Source organism: Penicillium rubens (assembly GCF_028828025.1).
Source record: "Penicillium rubens strain IBT 27055 chromosome Unknown utg000003l_segment0_segment0, whole genome shotgun sequence".
Lineage (NCBI taxonomy): Eukaryota > Fungi > Ascomycota > Eurotiomycetes > Eurotiales > Aspergillaceae > Penicillium > Penicillium rubens.
The window spans coordinates 5,592,126-5,613,530 of NW_026890601.1; the positions used below are offsets into that span (position 1 = coordinate 5,592,126).

Genomic DNA, 21,405 nt, shown 5'->3' on the forward strand with positions numbered 1-21,405 from the left:
TGACCGAGCCCCATCCCGAATGAAACAATAATCGCACGCTTAAAGAAACACCATAATTCCCGGGGGTTTTCAAGATAACAGAAAGGATATCAATCATGAGAAAAAGAAAGGAAGACCTCAGAGGACATAAGAGACTGCCGAAATAAGGGGCAAGAAGTGACAGAAAATTGAAAATATGTAAAGAAAGACGAGAGAAAGACCTTGGACGATGTCATACCTTCTCCATCCCGGACATCGGGACGTCGTCCTGAATCGCATTCTCTGGGAGTGACTTTTTGATATCCATACCATACGGTTGGACATCCGAAGCAGACTCGCCTTGCTTCTCTGGCATGTCGGAAGAAGCTCCGTTCTCGGGTCGTTTCCGGCCAAGCCGCTCGCACCAGTGCTCAGCACTGACCAATGTGTCATTGACAACTCCGCTGACTTGCGCCATCATGTCTAGACCCTCTTGGGCCAGCACCAAGATGCGATGAGCACTGATTGTGGCATCGGAGGAGGCAGCTGGAGAGTCTGGCGGCGGCTGTGAGGTGGATGCAACCTGGAAGCGGTGCGGCAGCGACGTCAGGTGTCGACGCACTAGATGGCGGGCATTCTCCGGCAGGGCGCCTCCTGCATATTTGGAAACCACATCAACTACTTGCTTCAAGGTCGATAGCACATCAGCCTTGACGGCTTGAATGCGCTGGATAAGCAACGAGGCATTATCTTCGCCACTGCCTCCTGCCTCGACATCCGACTGTGATCGTGATTTGCGGTTTTCCCACTCGTTGACAGCACCATGTAGTGCTACAATGGACTTGCCTAATCGACCGTTTGCCCATCGAAGCCAAGTCAAACAATATTGCAGACTACGCAGCGATTCCTCGCTCATGGCAACTCCAAGCCCAGAAGTCGAAATAACTAGTCGACTTTGCCACGTCGCCGAAGTACGTCTCTTTGGTTTCTCTTCATAGTGAGGAGATCTCATTTCATCGTACGGGGGCAGCGGCTCGGCCATGGAGAGATCGGACGAGCTCCGTGTGCGCGGTGGCTCAGCCGAACCGTCCGGTCCCTCGGCATTCATGGTTCTCGGCGACACATCTCCATCCATCTTTCGTCGCTTGGTGGAGTGTTTTGAGTCTTCGCTTGTAGAATCTCGTCGCTGCAGCGCCCAACGGAGACCGCTCTCGACGCCAGTCTTGCGGCCTACCGTACCGACGGTGTTCGCGACAGGTGATCCAATATTCCGCTCGATGAACTCAGCACCAGATTTGAATCGCGGCGAGTATGATTTCGACGTGGTGTAGGCAGAAACTGAGCCGTTGATGGCAGAGGAGATAAGTGGATGGGAAGAAGTTAACAGAGACAATAATGGCTCTGGCGGCGGTGGATCCGGTGAAGTTATGGGAAGGGATTGTCTCGCGGTTCGAGGAGATTGTCCAAAATCTGTTGTTGAGATTAGTTGAATGTCCGTCGCACAGCAATCCGGATCCAGCAAAAAACCGCAGTCGCGACACTCTTAGTGGGCTGGTTCGGGATATCAGAGCCACGTACCGGAGCGAAGCCCCTCCAGAGCTTGTGCGGCTTCGAGATCATCCATGGATAATACACTGGCAGCTCGACGAGATCGATCTTCTGCTTTATCGACATCCATCACGGATGGAGCATTATGATAAGGCGGAGCGGTAAGTGATGGGGCGAGGTTACTTGTAAGCGTGGGGAGCGAATTGGTCGTCAGACCTGTGGCGTCAATCTTTGCAGGTAGTTTTGGCCTAGCGGTTTTTGGGGGTTCCATGGCGGGTCAGTGATCGTCCATATAGAGAGAGAGAGAGCAATGAACCCAAAAGACGTCGGAGTTTCGCATCGAATCGTCTTTCACGTGAAAAAAGTGTCACTTAGCCACTAGTCCCAATCAGGAAGGAAGAAGGGAAGTGAGGTAATCACATTCTCACGGTACCTGCTCGGCCATACATTCCACTATGGTTGCCCAAGTACCTCTTCTCATCACATGTCAAACATCCAGTTGTCCCTCGCCCCAACAAACTCCTCTTGGAACTTCAATCTTACCCGAAAATGATTATTTGTCTCTGATTTGATACGAGTCTGGAATCACCGGCAATTGTGCCCTACAATGTAGCGAATGTGACTGTCGACAGGGCATTTCAATAGTCAATTCCTATTCCGCCCAAGTATGATGTACGCCCATTGCAACGCATAGTATTAGACGAAATAGTATGCGTTACAATCCTACGGAGAAGCCTGCATGCTCGGAAAGAGGCATTATGACCCCTCCTAGGTCCATCATTTCCCTATGTTTCCATTAAATTCAATATGCATGTACCCCAACATGCGCTAAGAGGTGCTCGATCGAGTACGAGAACGATTGTGATTACTCTTTATCCCTGACATATTTTCTCCACGAACCAGACGTTGCAATTCCGATTATGCATTGGTTTGGTTCGCTGCGTCGGTTGCACCTGTCTCTTTCTCTATTCGGTACATTGTACGCCTACAATGTGTTCCGGAAGACCTTGCTCCGTACTATCACATGTCTACATATGTACCTGAAAAAGTGATGTATTGATCTTTGGCCTTTTACCAGTACGAGATATACTTAAGAGCCCGCTTTCTCTTAAGGGAATCAATGTATTTTAATATGCACGCAGCCCAAATATAATCCTTTCAATTTATAGGCCGAAATTCCATATTTGTTGGGCCATATACCACCTATTTCGGCTCTTGAGCTCGGCATATGATGTGGGGGGGCATTTTAGCAGTTGACATTTGGGGACTAGGATGAACTCTCTCTGCAGTATTTAAGCGTATTTAGGCAAAAGTCTGACGGTGCTGTTGTATGATTTGTTGAAAGTACTCTATCTTTAGTGACATGTGATTGGAGCGATCTACAACAATATCAACTCTAACATATGCATGCAACATGACAAGGTATCTACAGAGTATCTCATGCTATGTCCAACAGTCACAGGCAAGAAAGTATCGCTCAGAATCATAACGGGCAAATCAAATGCAGGGTCGTTGTCGTCATTCGTACCTCATTCAATGGACAATTGGTCCAATCCACCATCCCTTCTAAAAGGATAGCATGGCTTCAATGGCTTCTCCGTCTTCATACTCATCCGCAGCGTCGCTCTCATCCCCGGGCAATTCATTGGCTGCGAGATGTGACACCATTTTCTGATTCACTCTGTAGCAGGCAACGACCTCATTAGTGATAAGGCGGGATGGCGAGACGGACGCCTTGATCTCGCACAATGTCTCGCCAAAGGCGTGAAGGATAAACCGGGAGTTTGGGCATCGACGGTAGGCGTACGAAGCTACTAACCGTCGCCACTCATTGCGGCTGTTTTGCCAGGTGTGGATGAGCGGATGTCTGCCCGCTTGGGGAGGAGCGAGTGCACCCGCATTCTCGGCGGCTTGACGTGATATGGCAGAGAATTCGTCACCGGTGGAAGCAGAGTGTCCTTGGTTCCACTGCTTGTATAGTTCGTCTATCGACCTTCGAACTTCACCGAGGGCATCTTTTAATTCTTGACTATGCGCATACTTGCTCTTCGATGCTTCATCGGCTTCCTTCCAGGGGCGAAGGAGGTCATCATCGAGCCGATTTTGGATGTCGTTCTCGGGGAAGGCCTCGTTGAGACCCGACAGAATTCTGCAAAGCTCCGATTGTGCGACATTAAACTTAAGGTAATCCACGATGTTCGACGATTTCGACTTGCGCTCTGGATTTCGATACGCGGGAAGCGCACGTTGCTTAGGGCTAATGGTTTTGCGGTATTCTTTCCAAGCTTGCTCTGAAAGATGCACTCCACCTTTCCGGCCATCCACAAGATGACCCAAGAGACAGGCCAACTCTTTCGCTTTCGGGGAGTCAACTGACTCATCGTACGCCAGTTTCTCATGCTCGACGGTACATCGACCGAGGTTTGAAACGTTGAGGTTAAAATCGAATACGCTTTCCAAAAAGTCTTCCGTCGACTCCAGAGAGGCCATTGGGACGGAGTGTTTCGTCAGCCCGTAATGCTCCGCAGAATATTCATCTGTGGGCATTGGGGAATTTTGGAATCTCTCAACAATCATTGGATCCCAGCAGATCCACGGCGTGTCACCGTCGTAATCTCCTCCGGATAACATACCAGCTAGAGGAAACTCCCCTGTGGTGGGAAAGACGATCACATTTTTGAAATGGCGTAGTTCACTCTTCCATACTGCTCTGCGCCGTTGAATATCAGACGGTAGATGGGCTGGGAGTCGGCCGACGAGAACATCTACCCCGTCGAGGAGGTTGTCTTCGAACTGGCCCTGTGGATCCCGCCAGTTATTCGAGAAGCCGAAATGAACTTCGTCCGGTCCGAGAACTCCATATGGGTCGGCAATGCAGTACGCATAGGTTGAGAGAGGGACCTGGATTTTGAGTTCTTCGACATTCCGCTCAAGAAGCCAGGTCAAATATTGCCGGATCTTCATCCGGAGGGGAAAGAAATCGCGCGGGGCAAAGCCAGCCTCTGAGAAATGAATGATGGATTCAGCATCATTAGTCACCCACTGCTCTAATCGTCGGGCTTTGCCAGTTCCGTCCTCACCGGAGGGTCTGAGCTTCTGAAGCAGGGCTCGACAGACCACGGGGCTATTTGATCGAAGGACCTCAAGGAAGTCGTCATAAAGACTCTGCACACCATCACGCGTGAGCTTGGCAATGTACTCCTTCACGTTCCCTCCATATTCCAGAATTGCAAGAAGCTGGATATTAAGGTCAACAGGATGCAATTGCTTAGCCCAATTGACTACTTCGAACGTCAATTTCTCCTCGTCAACTGGGCCGACCCATTCCTGTGGATGAGGGTGTATTTTCAACTGCGAGTCCGAGATCTGAATCTAGACGTCATCGTCATTCATGGTAGTGATACTAGATTGGTGGCAATCAACCATCCAAAGACCCTTAGCACCTGCTATTCTGCCCTGGAAGCAACTAGGCGTGGCGGTTGTTATGCCCAGTTGATCACAAATTTGGTTTGCAAGAGTCCTCGACATCAAAGCACATCCGTCATTCATGACAGGTCGGGTTGGATCGTCCCTCAAGCGAAGTACTTGCGTTGGCTTCAATTTAACCGTTGCGAATGTCTTCGACAAGCCCAGAGAGATACGCTGGAAGAGCTTGCAATTGGTTTGATTCGCGTTCGCAGTCTTTGGCATATGCCATTCCAGCAAAGCATCTACACTCATCGGAGTATAGCTGTCACTCTGCTCTCGGGGAGGGGCCACCACTGGTGGTAACTGGTGCCCGTGATAAAAGTCGTCGCCATCAATGGCGAAGAGCTCGACCCGAAACCGAGGCTCACCCTTGGCTTTTCGCTTGGTCTTTACTTCTTCGACATAGAAAGCCCGCCACGTCCGCCCGAGGCAATGGTGATCATTCCGTGTGAGCCAGGAAGCAATACTCTCGCGAAGGACAGATGGGTAAGAAAGTTGTTTCTGATGGCTGGGGGGCCGATCCGCGGCTGGGATAGTAAGAGTCAGGAATCTATCTGATCCAAATCTTCGGTGAAATCGACTGGTCCGCTCTGGCTTGAGCGGGTTGAGTCTCAATTTGAAAATACCCGGCTCGGACTCGTCACACCAGTCCAAGTCTCCTGACAGTACTACCACCTCTGAGTGCTTATCTGATTTGAAATCACCAACAGCAGCATCCCAGGCCCGACGCGACGATCTCTCTGGCAACGGGCAACCATAACGTTGACTAAGCTTGCTGACCCATGACCAGAAATCATCTTGAGTGCTGAAGTTAACACTGTCGCCAACAAGTATTTGTTTGAACGGGATTCCCCATGCACGTCCAATACGTTCCAGCTCATATCGAAACCGCAATGGAATTTTCGCCAGGAAGGACTCTCCCACCGAAAACGGACCGTAGGACAGGAGTTCATCAACAAACTCATGTTTGAGGGAATACTCCGTCTCAAACGGGTCGGCATTTACCGTCATAGAGATGGCAGCAGCGTCCACGCTCCGCTGCATCTTGTCGCTAGCCATGTACCCGACGACCGAGTCTGCATAGGTTGACTGGGTATCCATTGGCTCGGTCATGTCTGTCATGACCGAATCAAATGATTGCCCCATGCTAGAATCCCGAGACATAAAGATTGACGAAGTGACCGTCGTTGAGAAACTGGTATTGACTGACTGCGTCGTATTGTTGCGCTTCGATTCATCGGATGCTGCGCTAAGCTTTTCAAATAAAGTAGGCTTCTTGAACTCAATATCTTCCGGGGCAGCAGAAGGTTCTTTACCGGGGCTGTTGACAAACCCAAACGATCTAAGATCCATCTGTTTTAACGGTGACTGGGAGGGCGAATCAACTGATTTGAGCGTTTTGGATGGCGATCGGACAGATCCTGGGTCCTTCGCGAGTGATTGGGCACCCCTTGGAGTCTTCGCTGGCGACGAAGTGCTCGTCGACTTCCTCGTCGGAGGGGGAATGTTGTCTTGAGGCTTGGATGGCGGTTTAGGGACCACTTTCCTGGGGAGCGACTGGTGATACCCTTGGCCCTGTGCTGGTTGTCCCTTTGTTGGCGGAGGAAAGGTCGCCGAATACTTCGCCGGGGAATGGAAGTTCTCTTTGTTATTTACAGGCGACTGAACGGACACATTGTTCCTTCCGGGCGACGGGTGAACTTGGCATTTTGCGGGCGACGCAATTCCCATCGACGCCCGCGCAGGAGACTGAATTGCTCGATGATTGTTGACCGGCAAGTTCGCAGCCCCAGAATTCCTTCGAGGTCCTCGAAACGCAGCCTGCGCCATCTCGGGAAATTGTAAAGCTCCATCTCCATTTTCGCCTAAAGGGGACTGAGCTAGCACAGATCCCTTCACGGGGGAATTTGGTGCGGTGTGGAAGTTTTCGTCTTCATCTTCGTCATCAAACCTTTGTTTCTTTGGTGATAAGCCCTTGGCATCTCCAAAAGAATTAGCGGCTAACCTTTTTTTTGTGTTTACAACACGGCCATTCGCCAGAAGATACTCCTCGTCTTCCATGAGCGCTAGTAGCTGCCTCATGCACATGTCCTTCTCAGGGCCGGAGAGTGAGAGCGGGGGGGCCGGTTCCTCGCTCTGGTGTCGCTGGCTTGCCCGGCGACCTGCGTTGGTTTGATAGACATTGTTCTGGACGGCTAACGGCAGGTTCCCACGGACCCATTCCTCGAGATTGTCAATTAAGCTTCTCTTGTCAACCTTGTTATTGAAGAACAGCGGGCGGATATGCTTGTAGATCTGACTTGGGAGGCTGGTATTTCTCTCTCTCACCGAAGGGGACTCAATTCCAGGGAGGGGGATCTCGAGGCCAAATTTGACGTTCACTCTAGTGATAAAAGTGCGGAAATCCTCTTTTTGGTGTTGTGGGGTAGTGAAATGATCCATGTTCACAAGAAATGTAGAGCACAGGAGCTCCCATTCAACCTTCCAGGAAAAGGAATTGGTTTCGTTGTGTTAGAGTGTTTGATGAAAAATAAAATGACAGGATTCGACTGCTTCTGAGGGTTCTTTGTTGGTCTCATGCGACGTGCATGGTGGGGGGCCTAAATGAACAGCAGATGCATTGGGCTTCCTTATGCGCAGTCTTCTAAGAATGAAGAATTGAGGAGCTGAGAGGGATGCGGTTCTTAAATCAGCGAAAATGTCTTAACTTGACTCGTCAACCTTGCAGAAATTCAACCTACTCCGTACTCCGGAATACGGAGTAGGTCCACGGGTGGTTGCTGTGCAAGAGAAACTGTTTACCCGCGCCAACTTCGGGTAGCTGCTATTAGCGTCCCTCACTCCACCTGTCACCGTGACAACTGTACATGTTGTAAATGAGGATGGTGAACATTTTCAGGGACTACGATAGGTTTGTTCTCTGCAGAGAATAGTAACGTACCCGAAAATAAGTCTAATTATTACCTAAGGAGTGCAATGGAAGTTGAACCTGCCCGCGAGTACCCAAAATGCCCGCGAGTACCCAAATGTAGGTACAGAATAGACTTAGGAGAATAATTACTGTTGATAGGCATCTTGATCCCCAATGATGGAACAGAGCGACCTATAGAATAATGGCTTCCACACGATCAGTTTCCTTCAGCTCTGTCCCTCTCCTCCCTGTCTAGCTCAATCTTATCTGTCCATAGATCAGCCTCCTTGGGGTCAACACGTTTACTGTGGACAGCGAGCTTGTAGCCAACCATCAAGCTGATGTAGACAGGAATGCTGATGTATGACGCAATGAAGGATTTCACGTCCAATGTTCGAACGCCAGAATCATCAAAGCTGAAAGAGTCAAAAACAATGGCGACAGAGATGAACAAGCAGAGAAGGAGAGCTAAGCACGTGCCAGGCAGACCGAAGCGAGCTCTAAAGGCAAGAGCTTTGTCGGGAATGCTTTGAGCCTTTCGCGCCCGCACAAAAGAAATATGGGTGACGAGAATGGAGATCCATGTGAGTAGACCGAGCATCGTGACCATATCTACGAAGTATCCGAACACAACAGTCGAATCTTGGCGGACGTTAAGATATGCCAATGTTGCAGTGGATGAGCACACAGCTAAAGCATAGATCGGGACGCCTCTCCGGGTAGTGCGTGACAGGAAGGCAGGAGCACGGTGCTTGACTGCGAGGTCGCACATTGCTTTGGTTGCTAGATATAGATCGTAGTCTGCGATCGACAGCACGAACAACAGTATGCATGCATTCAGCAAATCCGGTAGCACGGAGATGCCTGCCAGATACAGAGCTGCAACAAATGCCGATGCGGCAGCCTCGTGGGACGCATCGCTGGAAAATGCCACAGATACTGAGTCATGGGGGACAATCATCCCGAGAAGGGTGATTGCAAGCAGATGGAAAACCATGATTCGGTAGAATGTATTCTGGATAGCCCGTGAGGTAGCTTTTCGAACGTTGGGGAAGTGGGCCAAGCCAGACCGCTCGCTTCCGATGTATGCAAACGTGGCAGATGACATCGTGGAGCAGGTTATGTAGAACTTCTCCAGTAACCCGTGGTCGCGATGGTGTTGAGCGCCGAAAGCACCGGGGTGCGACCAGTATCGAAACCCTTTTGCCTCTTGATCCGGACCGCCTCCCAGAGCAATTACGGTGGACAGTATCATGAGTCCAAGCATGACGACAAGCTTGAATGAAGAGACGTAGAACTCGATTTTGCTCGGGAGGCGGTGGTTGACGAAGTTGAGAGCCACAATGATCGAAAGGAAAACCGTGATCCAGATACCAGGATTGACTCGCTCCGCACCCACCCAATAGGAGACTACCAGCGCTGCAGCTGTGAGCTGGTTCGGTGTGACAACAGCGTACTTCAGCCAGAATCTGTGGACACGGTCAGGAAACAAAGCAATTAGATGCAGATTCCGTGGTGGAGACTTACATCCAGCCCAAGCTGAATCCAAGTGCAGGATGACAAAATCGAACGGCTTGGTCTGCAACGGTATGCGGTTTTGGTAGCCATGAACCCACTTCACCCAAGGCAGAGAGGACGAGGTAAACCGCAAATCCGACGATGGTATAGGAGATTATTATAGCTGCCGGCTATAACCGAAACCGATCAATATCTTCTCCGGTGAGGTTCTTGGAGAAAGTAGCATAACTTACGCCGCTCCTGTGTCGGAGTCAGCATCGATCCGCGTGGAAGAAACCCGCTTGGTATGAGGGACCTTACATGGACAATGCCCTTCCAGTACCAACCATCAACCCCGTTCCGATTGCCGATCCAATGGCTGCAGGCCTGTGTTAGTAGGTCCCCCGTACAAGGCAGAGGATACACACTGATGATGCTCACTTGACGGGGTGTCAATGAACCGTATATGTCGGTGAAGCCCAGGGCATGTTCACTTTGATGAGCTTCCGTGGTAGTTTGCGGAGCCGCCGGCTCAGTGCTGATGGGTCCTAGTTCGCAAGCAGAGGATCGCGATCCCGGTCGACGTCGCGGAAACATCTCCGTATTTTCCAACAAAACAGTAGGAATACCTTGGCAGTCGAGATTAGATATAGCAAATGAGTGAGGCACGAAACGTGAGTCGAAGATGGATTAGAGCTCGAGTACAAGGAAGGGCCCGGGGAACTTGGGATGATAGTGGTTAGGCAAGTGCTGAGTATGGGAAAGAGCGAGACACCAGTGTTTGGGAGGACGGGATCACAGATGAGTGGGATATATTTTCTATATGCATGTTTTCTGTGCTCCGCAGATGGATTTCCGAACACCACGCTTCACGTATGCGTATCCTTCAAGCCCTTCTTCTTCACTAAGGGGTCGTCGAAGTCGTCCTTGAACTCATCACAAGCAGTCGATCCACAGCCTGGGCACGGACTTTCTCTTCGGAAATCGTCACTTCGGTCATAGCAGTGGGTAGAGTATATGCATCATTCTTGGTATCGAAATCATTAACAAGGAAGTAGATCAAGTCTTTCAGAAACGGTAAAAAGCGACAGGCTCTTGTGTTCCTCTGGAAGTATTCCATATAAGTCTGCACGGCTTCATCACTAGGAGTATACATTATTTGCGTATTTGCACTGATGCTGTTGCAAGTTCACGGGTGTGGTGAATTGGCCCGATGAGGAGTAGAAATAAATCCGTGCGTATCAGTTTTGAGAAGACTGAGTGCTGAAGAAAAAAGAAGAAGCTCCGAGGTATCCTCGGTATTGTGTTTCGAGGAAAGCGAGAGACGGGAAGAAAGGAAGAGAAGCCCTGCAGCACCAAGTTCATCTATCATTTCTGTCCAGCATTTTCATCTGTTTTTTTCCCGAGTTCCTGTAGCTTGGCTTTCTCTCTTCTAATGGTGTACGCAGGGATAGCACCCAAGGGTTCAATCGAAAATAGATGCCTGGCCTTGGACTGGCAAAAGAATCATGATACCTTCGAGCTGAGCTTCCTGAATCCACTCGTTTTATATTTGTCAGAGAGGTCCGCTGAGTGGGCCCTTAGGGCAGTGTCACATGCTTCCCTCTTGGGGCTTTCGCCCATCTCTCTCTTCCGCAGCTATCCATAGCTTCTTCTCTCTTCTTCTTCAATCTGGAGCATCGTCCCTCCGTAGGACACCTCACAATGGTCCCAAATCACTACCATTACGGTATATCATCTGGCGGCAATGGCCCCCAAGGCCGCAAATAGCTAGGAAACTCGAAGTTGTCTGTCTACGGAATATAGTATCATACTTGGTGGTTCCATTTTTCTTAAGGCTAGTCACTACCAGCTTAGTTTTATTATCTTAGAGTACCCCTGGGGCAGAAGTGATATAGAATCGAACTTTCTCTAATATAGTGGGTTAACTGTATATCATTTTGTTTAGGACTCTATCTACTATGATTCCTCTAAATGAGCAAATAGCCTAGCTTACCACTTAACGCCCTAGAGGACCAGGTATACTTGATCCTTTCTACATAAGAACCTATAACTTCTTTCTATTACTATTTCGAGTGGGTAGGAAGGCATAGTATACCACGATATGATAGGCTTTGGGCTCTATCTACCATATCCGGAATACTGATGCCCTGTATTAATTTTCGAGCTACTTCAACTTCTATTAGGCCTAGTTCGTAAAGTTATAGGACGGAAGGAAGATATACGGCTAGGTTAGTCTAGTAGAAGTAGTATTCTATTATTAGGACCTGGTGTGCCATCATCTTCCCTTCGTATCAAGAACAGAGGTGAGTTAGTGGTCGTTGAACAAAAAAACGACACGTGGTTCCAGGGGGCCCCAGCTTTAACGTTATTGGTATTACACTCTAACCAACTGAGTCATGGAACCCTTGCTGTAGGTGTCCAAAATTCGAGCCACTATGATCCAAATCCTAGTTTCATCTCAGATAACCTACAACCCGCGGCCAATGGGACTTCTGAGCACGGCTTTTGCAGAGTCCATAGGCGTTTAAAGTCATAGGTAGCGACTGACCTTCCTGTAGACCTAAGGGTATATATAGGTTGCGGGCGATGTTAGCTGGGATTTCGTTGGGATGGATGAGTCGACTGGAACCACGTGAACCACGTATCGTTCTTTTGTTCAACGACCACTAATTCGCCTCTGTTCTTGGTCAAAGGGAGAGTCAAAATCAGTCTGCGGTGTAAGTGCATTGGTAGGTAACATGAAAAAGAAGAAAAAAACAAAAAGAAATCGTGGTTCCAGAGGGGGTCGAACCCTCGACTTTGGCGTTATTAGCACCACACTCTAACCAACTGAGTTATGGAACCATCTGTTGAAAGGTGTGGATATTTTCGCATTATATTCCAATACAAATTCCTATGACTTCAAAAATCGATCTACAATTCGGGTTCCAGCTGGTGGGGACTAGAGAGATTAGGAACTATATTATACCTCTCTTTTGTTGAAAATCCCAGTTAATTTCCATTAATACTGGTCATTTTCATCTTTACAACGCTAACCCTAATTCGTGGGGTTATCCTGCAGATCTCTGCTATGCAGGATTGGCATCCAGGCTCCTTCCAAAAGAAGCCTAGATCCATTAGCTGTATGCAGTTTGATCATGACATTGCTGTCTCCAGCATACAGGTCATTATCTCACTGCATCGATTTCAATTGAGACTGCTTTCAGTCATGTCTTTGGATATTCCTGCGTTGTTGTCACCGAGTCCATGTCGTTCACTCTCACCGACTCTTTCTGATCTGTCATGGTGGGAGTATACGAAAAAGAAGCATAAATAGATGCTTCTTTCCATGTATGAAGATGATTAGACAAAGCAATCATTACTTTTCACAGTATATTGGAATTTCCACATCCATAGTATTATTCATATATTATTTTTGATCTCACAATACATGCTGTACAGACTTTCATCTGTATAATCAATATCTTTCAAGCATGACAAGACGTATTACTATTTACTGTTTTTATAACCTTTATCCTATGATTTATAAAGAAAATAGTATAAAGGAGGTCTATATTTTATTAATTTCAATTTAAAGAAAAGAAAACGATCAAAATATATATATTTACACATAATACTGTACATACTATATTCTGTATGGAACTGTGATATAGCCGTCCTCTACACCGCCCCCATACCTTTAACTATATAACTAACTTGTGACGTGCCAGATCTACAAGCCAAAGCAAGAGAGTGCATCAATTCAAGATACTAAAGACAGGGAAGAAAGAAGGAAAGGAAGCAAGGGATCTGGCGAGCTCTCTTTATGAAAGCTTAATCAAACCGAGATCTAGTGCAAACGATGCAAACCCTGTCTCTTCTCGCTTAGCAAACAAATCGAAGAAAGCAAACTAATCTATCAGATCCAGATCGTAACATAACTAATCATAAATTTTTACCTGGAGTCAGGGTGACCTTTTTTTTTTTTTTTTTTTTCTAAAGAAGGGAAAAAAAAAGAGAAAAAGAGGAAAAAGGAATCGTGGTTCCAGAGGGGGTCGAACCCTCGACTTTGGCGTTATTAGCACCACACTCTAACCAACTGAGTTATGGAACCTTGTTGTGGTTGACGGCCAAATTTATGGCTCAATGGATCTATCCACAACGATTGCTATAGAGTTGTCCTGATCATCCCGGGTACCAACAGGGCGGTAGGCTCGACCTCACTCTTCTCCACACCGCGGATCATCGGGCTAGTTCAAGTAGGTATGCAAAGAGCCGTGGAGAATTGACTCATCAACATCATCCATATCGAAGAGAGCGTCTTTATCTTCGCGACGGACGGCCATAGCGGCTTCCCACTCGGCTCGGCACTCCTTGACCTTCATTTGATAGCCAAGGTCAGCATCGTAGTGCTTGCCCTTGCCCATCCAGCGCCCCCAGATAGAAAGATGCTTGCGGTGGACAGCAGGGCCATGGTACTCATGCTCGCGACCTTGGCGAATATGCAACCAGCGACGCTGTTGTTCGCGTAGATCGAGACCGGTGGTGTCCGGCAGGAAAAGCTTAGTGAGCAGCACACCAGCCAAACCGAACCAAGGGACAATATAGTATTGTTGCTGGGTGGGATTGTATGATCCGACAACGGCGATGACTAGAGCACCGAGCTTTCCGGCAGCGGCAGAGAGGCCATGGGCAGTGCCACGGATTGGAGTGGGGAAAACCTCGGCAGCGACGAGGAAGGTGATGCAGTTCGGGCTAAACTGGTTGAAAAAGGAACCGAGAAAGTATATCGCTTGGAACGAATGGATATGGGCAGATGTCTCGTACTTTAGAAGAAAGGCGGGAATCATGAAGAGAATAAAACATATTTTAAAGCTAATAATCTACATCCCTTTTCGGCCGTAGAGCTTATTATCAACGAACTACGAAGCAGCCAGAGAAGCGGTAATACTCATCAAGTTCTAAAGCCAGTCGGTTATAAGAGATGTAGAGTAAAGTCTGACGACTACGATAAACTTGCTCTGAAAGAGCTTGTTTCAGTAAAAGAAGACGTTATTAGTAAACCAATAACCGGCAGTGGCAACTAGACGAGAGGTGGAATACTTAAATAATAATAACTGAGTATCGTACCCGGTGATAGATACCTTTTTCTTCTCGGCATCAAGCTGCTTACTAGCAGCCGTGGCCTTTGCATGGCAGGCACGGTAGTAGACAAGCCAGACGGTTCCGATAGCTGGAATGAAATAAGGAGACACGGTAGGTCCAATTCGTGGTTGCGGTAGAGATATGAGGAGTCGTCAAGTCTAAGCCAGCCTTTCCTGGCGAGGATCCTAAACCATATTGGAAAATAACCCATCACTTCGTTGTGACGCGAGAGAGTCAGCCTAGGTAGCCTGGGGCTGTGATTGCCACCCGGAATCAAGCAACTCGAGCAACGCCAAGCAAAACTTGGCCGACTTATAAGGAGAAAGCTCGGAAGCATCCCCCCAGGGCGCAACGGCTAACAGGCTATTGTTCCTTCGGCGCGAAGACTAATACAGGACTAGCGGTAAGTGAAAGTCTGGCGCACCACATAGGCGTCCCTTTTTCCCTTCCCAGGGTGGAGCCCGGTCAGACACGAGCGTGTTGAAATCAGTGACTGGCTTCGAACGCATAATGGAACGTTCCTTCGGCCGATGGAATATATGCACAGTGCAACATTGGCATTCCAATTGGTCGATTTCTTACTTGCGTCGAGCCTCACTGGGAGGGGCGGAAATGCGGCCGAGATCCGAGCACCTTGAGCGCCCGTTACGATCGGGAGATTGACCGCGCTTTGCTCGTGTCTCACTACCTCTCGCTTGTGTGTGCGCGCGGCTTGCTTCTTCCGGGGCCTGTATATCATTATCGCGTGGGTGCTATCTTGTGCAGTTCAAACAGAGCATTTTTCATCGTTGCGGACTCAATTTCCACTGTTCGCTCGAAAATACCGGTTTGGCATTCAACTTTTTCCTTCAATCAGTGATGTACGCCTCGCGGCTTCTAAGGAAGCCTAAGTAAGCATCCCAGCTGACCTTGAGATCGGTAAAGGTATTTTCCAGAATCTGTTGATAGATACTATGATTGGTTGGGCAGAGCGATGTTCGAAGAGCTACAAACCACAGCTTTCGACATAGTTTTACCTGCCCGGATTTCTTGATTTGAAATGAACACATTGTACCATCAAGCCTACATTCCCTTGGCTTGGACGAAATGGTCAATCGCACTGGTGACTTAAGGTGGTGGAGGTGAGTAGGGTGAGAACGAGACAAGCAAGTTTGCCTAGGTGGGATCCCGGGATACTGAGCAGTATCGAGCATCATATAAAGACTGGCATGTATTTCCTATCCGGTCATCAATCACTACTTAAAAGTCGCGAGAGGACCTTTGCTTCAAAGGCAGGATACTGCGTCGCTTGGGCCCCTTTATATTGTTACACTTGCTTCCAATTTTTGGTCAATTTAATTGGGAAAAGCGGCCCAGAGCGATGCTGCCGAGTTTCCAGCTGCATCTTTTGCACCTGAATGGGAAGCTCCAGCTGACTGGTAAGCACCAGGCGGAGCTTCCAGCTAAACAAAGAATTGTATGTTTAATGTGTTTTAGCTATGGAAGACATGTGACTAGATTATAGTTAACAATCGTTGCGAATAGATCCATTGAGCAATACATTTGGCCGTCGACCACAACCAGGTTCCATAACTCAGTTGGTTAGAGTGTGGTGCTAATAACGCCAAAGTCGAGGGTTCGACCCCCTCTGGAACCACGATTTCGATAATTTTTTTCCAAAATACAAAAAGCTATGACTTTAGGGAATTGGTAACTAGTTAGAGGGACACCTTTTGATACTAGGACACCCCAGGATTTTTCAGTACCGCCTTCCTATTCTGGGTACCGCTTTAACCTCGACACCTGCATCTGCCTACCGCTGTGCTCACCGCCTTAGAGGTTTTACACCGCCTTCGTGTCAAACTGCCCCCTAACACTATGGGACGACAGCAGATACCTGCAATTTGTATGCAAACACATAGTAAAAACAAATCACTTTTGTCAGCACCTATACCCCGCACCATACCTAGCACCGAGTCCTAAGACGCGAATATAGACGTGGAAGGGGCCAAAAACGCGCGCGTCGAGGTTAAAAAGGATGAATATCAACGTATCCAGTATATAATATACATACCAATGCTTAATTCGGCAGAAATGTACGATTTTTTTCTGATCAAAATACGTGTCCTTTTACTATATAAACTGGAATTCCTATAGTGGTGGCAGAATTATATGGTAGAAAACTCTGCACTGGCAGAATCCAGCGTTGGACCCAATTAGGAAGGCGGTACTGAAAGATCAGGCAGGGGTGTCCCCGTAGTTATCCAAAGGGGATGTCGCTCTATCAATTCCCTAAAGTCATAGTTTTTTGTATTTTGGAAAAAAAAATCGAAATCGTGGTTCCAGAGGGGGTCGAACCCTCGACTTTGGCGTTATTAGCACCACACTCTAACCAACTGAGTTATGGAACCATTTGTTGGTTTTGTCTGGCCATCAAGTGCAAAATATATGAATGTACATTTATCGACGGTGAATAGTATCTTTAATGCTCATTTCTAGCCAAACTCCCTTTTCATGCTCAGTCGCTAGCTACACCAGCATGATCTTCATTACCTGAGGGAGACTAGACTACTCCAATAGCATTGATCTTGCTTCCCTTTGCCAAGCAAGATCTGTTCTGCTAATCAATATATACATCAGGGGCATTCACGGAAAAGTAACCGGAAAAGTAACCTTTTTCTAGACAGGGCGCCTCGCGGAATACTCCCAAGGACGCTTGATCGTCTAGACTTCACAGTCGACGATAGAAGCGAGCTTAAGTTTAGACCAGGGCGTGGGTTTGGCAGAAGCCCATTCTCGAAACCCAACCATGAAGCTACAATTTGGAAAGTGCGTTCTTTCCAAATTGGGAAGGTACCCTTGTGGCAGACATGTGTACCTAGGTAAATATCTAGATACCTAGGTGGTCTAGCTTCACCTTTTTCGTAAACGATTTTTTTTTTTTTCCAAACCACACAAAATGGGTACTCCTATGACCACAACGGACCTCCTCGAACCTTTGCCTGATCTAAATACGGGCCCTCGAAGAACGACCACAAGCGCCATCCGCAGAGTCAAGTACGTGGGTAGCTTAGCACCCTGGGCGCCATTCAAACAAGAGACGATGCAGACCTTCGAAAATACCGCGTGGGCCCCGAATCCCTTGGCCATCAGACTCCCCAACACCCCCTCCTTGGTGACCTAGCCCAGGAGCATGTCAGATGTGGAAGTGTTATGTCATCCAAGCTGATGCCTGCCCAGTGGATGATAAATGGAGTACTCTTCTCGGTGAAGATAAAAATATCACCTAGGCAAGCGGTCTCCCGGATCTCGGCTCGTTTACACTACACAAATTCTAGGATCCTCTCAAGAACAAATATGGCTTCGAAGTCTAGTATCTTAAAAGCTTCGACCTTCACCGTCTTATCGACCGTAAGATCCCCCGTCCACCGAAGACCGATCTCACTATCGCGAGAAAATGGCAAAACACTTCGATCTAGATCACCGGATATCTCGTCACTAATATATCTTCCTCCCTCGTATAGTAGGTTAGGTCTTAGGGGGTGCGCGTGGAGCTTACGGATGAATTTATAGAGTAGGCTATTAAGCTCTTCCGAGGATATGGTATCTACGCTCTTAATAAGGCTTTCTAGAAACTTATTGAAATAAAGAAGTCCGATTTTAGCACTACTATAGAGTTTATTTAAACACTTTAATAGCGCTTTACACCGCGAATGAACTCGACCTAATTAGTACACTATACGTCGCTATAAATACCCTTTTTCGATAGCTTAACGGCGACGGCGACGGACATTTCTACCACTTTATCACTACCTATTATAAAAAGCTTAAAGGTTATAAGGACCCTTCCCGTACAATCACAGCTAAGGATTTTTACTAATACTACTTAGAGATTCTTTAATACGTAGAGCGGACTATAAATGACGGAATTGCATACAGCTCTAGCTTAGTGAATTTTAATAAGACTAAATTGCAAAACGTACCACTAAAAGGAATCACCGCCGAAGCTCACGTTGCTATCTAGAGAGCTCGGCCGATAATAGCTAATGGAGCATACCAGTACTATATTTTTATAGGACACACACCAGCTAAATGCTACCATTTGAATCCCGAGACTCGACCACCGGATTGGAAATCTCGACTAGGACTATGGTGCTACTAGTGGAAAAGATCCCGTTTCGAGGATTAGGGTGTAGTTGCCTACGCAGGAGCAGGAGCAGGATCGACTCCCAGGGAATACGATTTCGGGGGGTGAGGTTCGGCCTGAGGGGGTGTGTTATGCCATCCAGGCTGATGCCCGGTTTCCTAGGTGTCAGGCCTCACTGTTTGCTAGCTATATAAGCTAGCTCCCATTTTCAGAGAATCCATCTCTTCCTTCTTTTCTCCCTTTCCCCTTCTGGCTATGCCAGATCAGGAAGTGAAAACGGTCTGAAGGGCCGTTTTCAGGAACGAGTGGGTCAAACACTTGGAGCCATTTTTGATGCCAATGGCATCGATCTCCATTTTGGGGATTCTGAGTGTGCAACGGCCCCTCGAGCCACCCACAGACAAAGACCAGACATTACGACCTGAGCCTAAGAGTTCAACTATTTGAATTCGGAAGACAAGATGGCCTGCGCCACATAATTGGTAAGATCTGTAACCTACACAAGCCATAGACGTGTAGACATTTTGCAGGATGGAAGGTTCCTATGCTGACTTGGGATATACAAATATAGGACAGGTGGCACGGTACATGGAAGTCTTTAATGTTCGGTATGGGTTCCTTAGCAACTACTGTCAGACTTTGTTTTTGCGGCAGGTTCAAGTTGGGGGAGTACGGGGCTTGGAGTATTCCCCGGTTATTTTTCACGGGGATCTATATGATGGCAATGGGCAAGTTACCTTGAGGCAGGCGTTCGTTCATATGGCAATGCTTTCGCTGGCAGACCCACGGCCTGCTGAAGGGGGTCTACGAAGTACCTGGACAGTTCGAACCTAATTACTCGCCACAACCTTCCTATTTTTGAATGATACGAGTTCATGATCTCTAGTTCCACGAGTAGCTAATGAAAACCATCTCCGCTACCACCATAGCTGTACGCATGACCCTTGCGAGGATACCGGGCGTGGAATAAAAATACTATGGATGATAATTATTGCATTTACAATGGCTCAAAAGCGTGTTCTATAGAGTCCGGCTGATGTGAGAATCCTACACTGAAGTGAATTAGAAGGGAGACCTGATGTTGCCCTAGCCAAAAATATGTTGAGCGAAGGCGTGGTTGTGTATTAGTCAGAGGCTATAGCGGGCTCCAGGGCTTTTATATTAGGTGTGTTCGATAGAGCAAAGGTTATAACTGGCTTTTTCTTCATAAGTTATAAGCATTTGAAAGAAAACGCCAAGAGGAGCGGTTTTGTTGTATTCAAACGTATCATTTTGCCTCGAGAGGACTAAATCCCCATGCACACAGATAGCCTCTCATCTAAAACTCCCAACTCGAAGTATCACCGTCCCATGTCGACCAGTTGAACTTCTCGGGTATTTTGACCAAACCGAACCAAGAAAACTGTTGTTCAGACCAGGGCTTGGGTTTGGCAGACGCCCATTCTCGGAACCCAACCATGAAGCTACGATTCATGTTAGTGGATGTAGCTTTGCGTGGGAATACGACCAAGGGAGTCATACAGAGTGTTGGATGTGGAATCCCAAACCAGGTTGCGGCCGCCAGCAAAAAGAGGCTGATACCCCAAGCGCTTAATCTTGCTAAGGGTGATCCACATTAGTACGTATACATGCTAGGTAGAGTAAAGGCACATAGCGGAGTATTGACTCACGAAATTGTCACTTTGAAGGCGTCGCGGACCCTCTTACGCTCATCTTGGTCGAGCTTCCAGAACGCTTCTGATCCCAGCTGGTCACCCAGCTGTGTACCGGGGACTTCCTCCCAGGCTAAGGAAACTAGGAATCCGCCGGGGACAAGTCCCGACCCATCCTGTTGTTCTCTGCTCCATCCTAGGAGGCGAGGCGTGACGTCGGAGTTCTTGTCCGTCAGTTCCTTGTATGCTATTAGCTCTTCGGGGATCCAATTCGGTTTTGCCTGTTGGGTACGAATGTCCGGGTCATCAATTTCAGTCTCGAAATGCGGAATCTGCTTCCAAATGCGGATGTATGCGGTCTGAGCTTTGTTGTTCCAGTTTTGGCAGCGATACTTGATGAGGGCATAGGAGACCTGGGAGACACTCTCTTCAAGTTCACTCTCCTCAAGTTGTGATGCTTTCTCGTTCACTTTCTCGATGACTTTCCATTTAGAAGGGGCGGGGAGGCCAAACGAAATGGTGTAGAGTGGAGGCCCTCGAAACCATGAGCGATCAGAATCCATCCTGTCGGAGAAGGTTGAGATTAAGTGGGTAAGGTTCAAGGAGAATTGAACAGGGAAAACATGTAAGAGTAGCAAAAGAGAAGAGATGACATATCTCAGGCGCCAACCTTCCAAGGTTGGAATAATGCTCCATTGACGCCTGAGGCATGCAAACACACAAAACACAAAACAGTGCTGAGAGACAGACACGAGATGCTATTCCAGCCGAAGTCGAGAGGAAATCGCTGGTATTTACTGTCCTTCCCAAGTGACGAGCAGAACTTGACTTAATCTCGCTGATAGATTCACTAAGGATGGAGCAGCTACAGATCGATGTGACTGCTTCTTTTGAATTGGGGTGTTGGCGAAGGGGAGGATATCTGGGTTGAGAATCCTCAGAGACAAGATCCCAGGATATCACATTAAGAAGACTTTCGAATCTCGAAAGTAAGGATTGTTCTTAGCACCGTCCCGGCCAAAGCCAGCCGAACCCTTCTTGAGCACTGAAGGGCTTGACTCCTGGGTGGAAGACTATCCGGAAGATCAATAGGAGTATTTAAATGAAACGGGATATAT

General features: G+C 47.9%; 6 protein-coding genes across 6 annotated transcripts; 1 reads left to right on the plus strand and 5 right to left on the minus strand.

The window, feature by feature from the left end:
- Window positions 1-211: 211 nt before the first annotated feature.
- On the minus strand, window positions 212-1,777 carry N7525_008354 (putative clock controled protein (Ccg-8); the record flags this gene model as incomplete). The annotated part of the gene is made up of 2 exons (XM_002568788.1): window positions 212-1,428; window positions 1,537-1,777. 2 exons carry the CDS (start codon window positions 1,775-1,777, stop codon window positions 212-214), a joined length of 1,458 nt encoding a protein of 485 aa, XP_002568834.1.
- Window positions 1,778-3,072: 1,295 nt separating this feature from the next.
- N7525_008355 (RNA dependent RNA polymerase) lies at window positions 3,073-7,416 on the minus strand (the record flags this gene model as incomplete). Its single annotated transcript, XM_002568789.2, has 2 exons — window positions 3,073-4,878; window positions 4,930-7,416. The coding sequence occupies 2 exons, from the start codon at window positions 7,414-7,416 to the stop codon at window positions 3,073-3,075; spliced, it is 4,293 nt and encodes a 1,430-aa protein (XP_002568835.1).
- Window positions 7,417-8,102: 686 nt separating this feature from the next.
- N7525_008356 (putative amino acid permease) lies at window positions 8,103-10,538 on the minus strand (the record flags this gene model as incomplete). The annotated part of the gene is made up of 6 exons (XM_061214370.1): window positions 8,103-9,354; window positions 9,413-9,573; window positions 9,637-9,643; window positions 9,704-9,761; window positions 9,811-10,011; window positions 10,316-10,538. The coding sequence occupies 6 exons, from the start codon at window positions 10,536-10,538 to the stop codon at window positions 8,103-8,105; spliced, it is 1,902 nt and encodes a 633-aa protein (XP_061068801.1).
- A 3,076-nt stretch (window positions 10,539-13,614) lies between these two features.
- N7525_008357 (uncharacterized protein) lies at window positions 13,615-14,214 on the minus strand (the record flags this gene model as incomplete). The annotated part of the gene is made up of 1 exon (XM_061214371.1): window positions 13,615-14,214. The coding sequence occupies one exon, from the start codon at window positions 14,212-14,214 to the stop codon at window positions 13,615-13,617; it is 600 nt and encodes a 199-aa protein (XP_061068802.1).
- A 3,233-nt stretch (window positions 14,215-17,447) lies between these two features.
- On the plus strand, window positions 17,448-17,672 carry N7525_008358 (uncharacterized protein; the record flags this gene model as incomplete). Its single annotated transcript, XM_061214372.1, has 1 exon — window positions 17,448-17,672. The coding sequence occupies one exon, from the start codon at window positions 17,448-17,450 to the stop codon at window positions 17,670-17,672; it is 225 nt and encodes a 74-aa protein (XP_061068803.1).
- Window positions 17,673-19,953: 2,281 nt separating this feature from the next.
- N7525_008359 (uncharacterized protein) lies at window positions 19,954-20,850 on the minus strand (the record flags this gene model as incomplete). The annotated part of the gene is made up of 3 exons (XM_002568792.2): window positions 19,954-20,098; window positions 20,157-20,234; window positions 20,306-20,850. 3 exons carry the CDS (start codon window positions 20,848-20,850, stop codon window positions 19,954-19,956), a joined length of 768 nt encoding a protein of 255 aa, XP_002568838.2.
- Window positions 20,851-21,405: the final 555 nt, after the last annotated feature.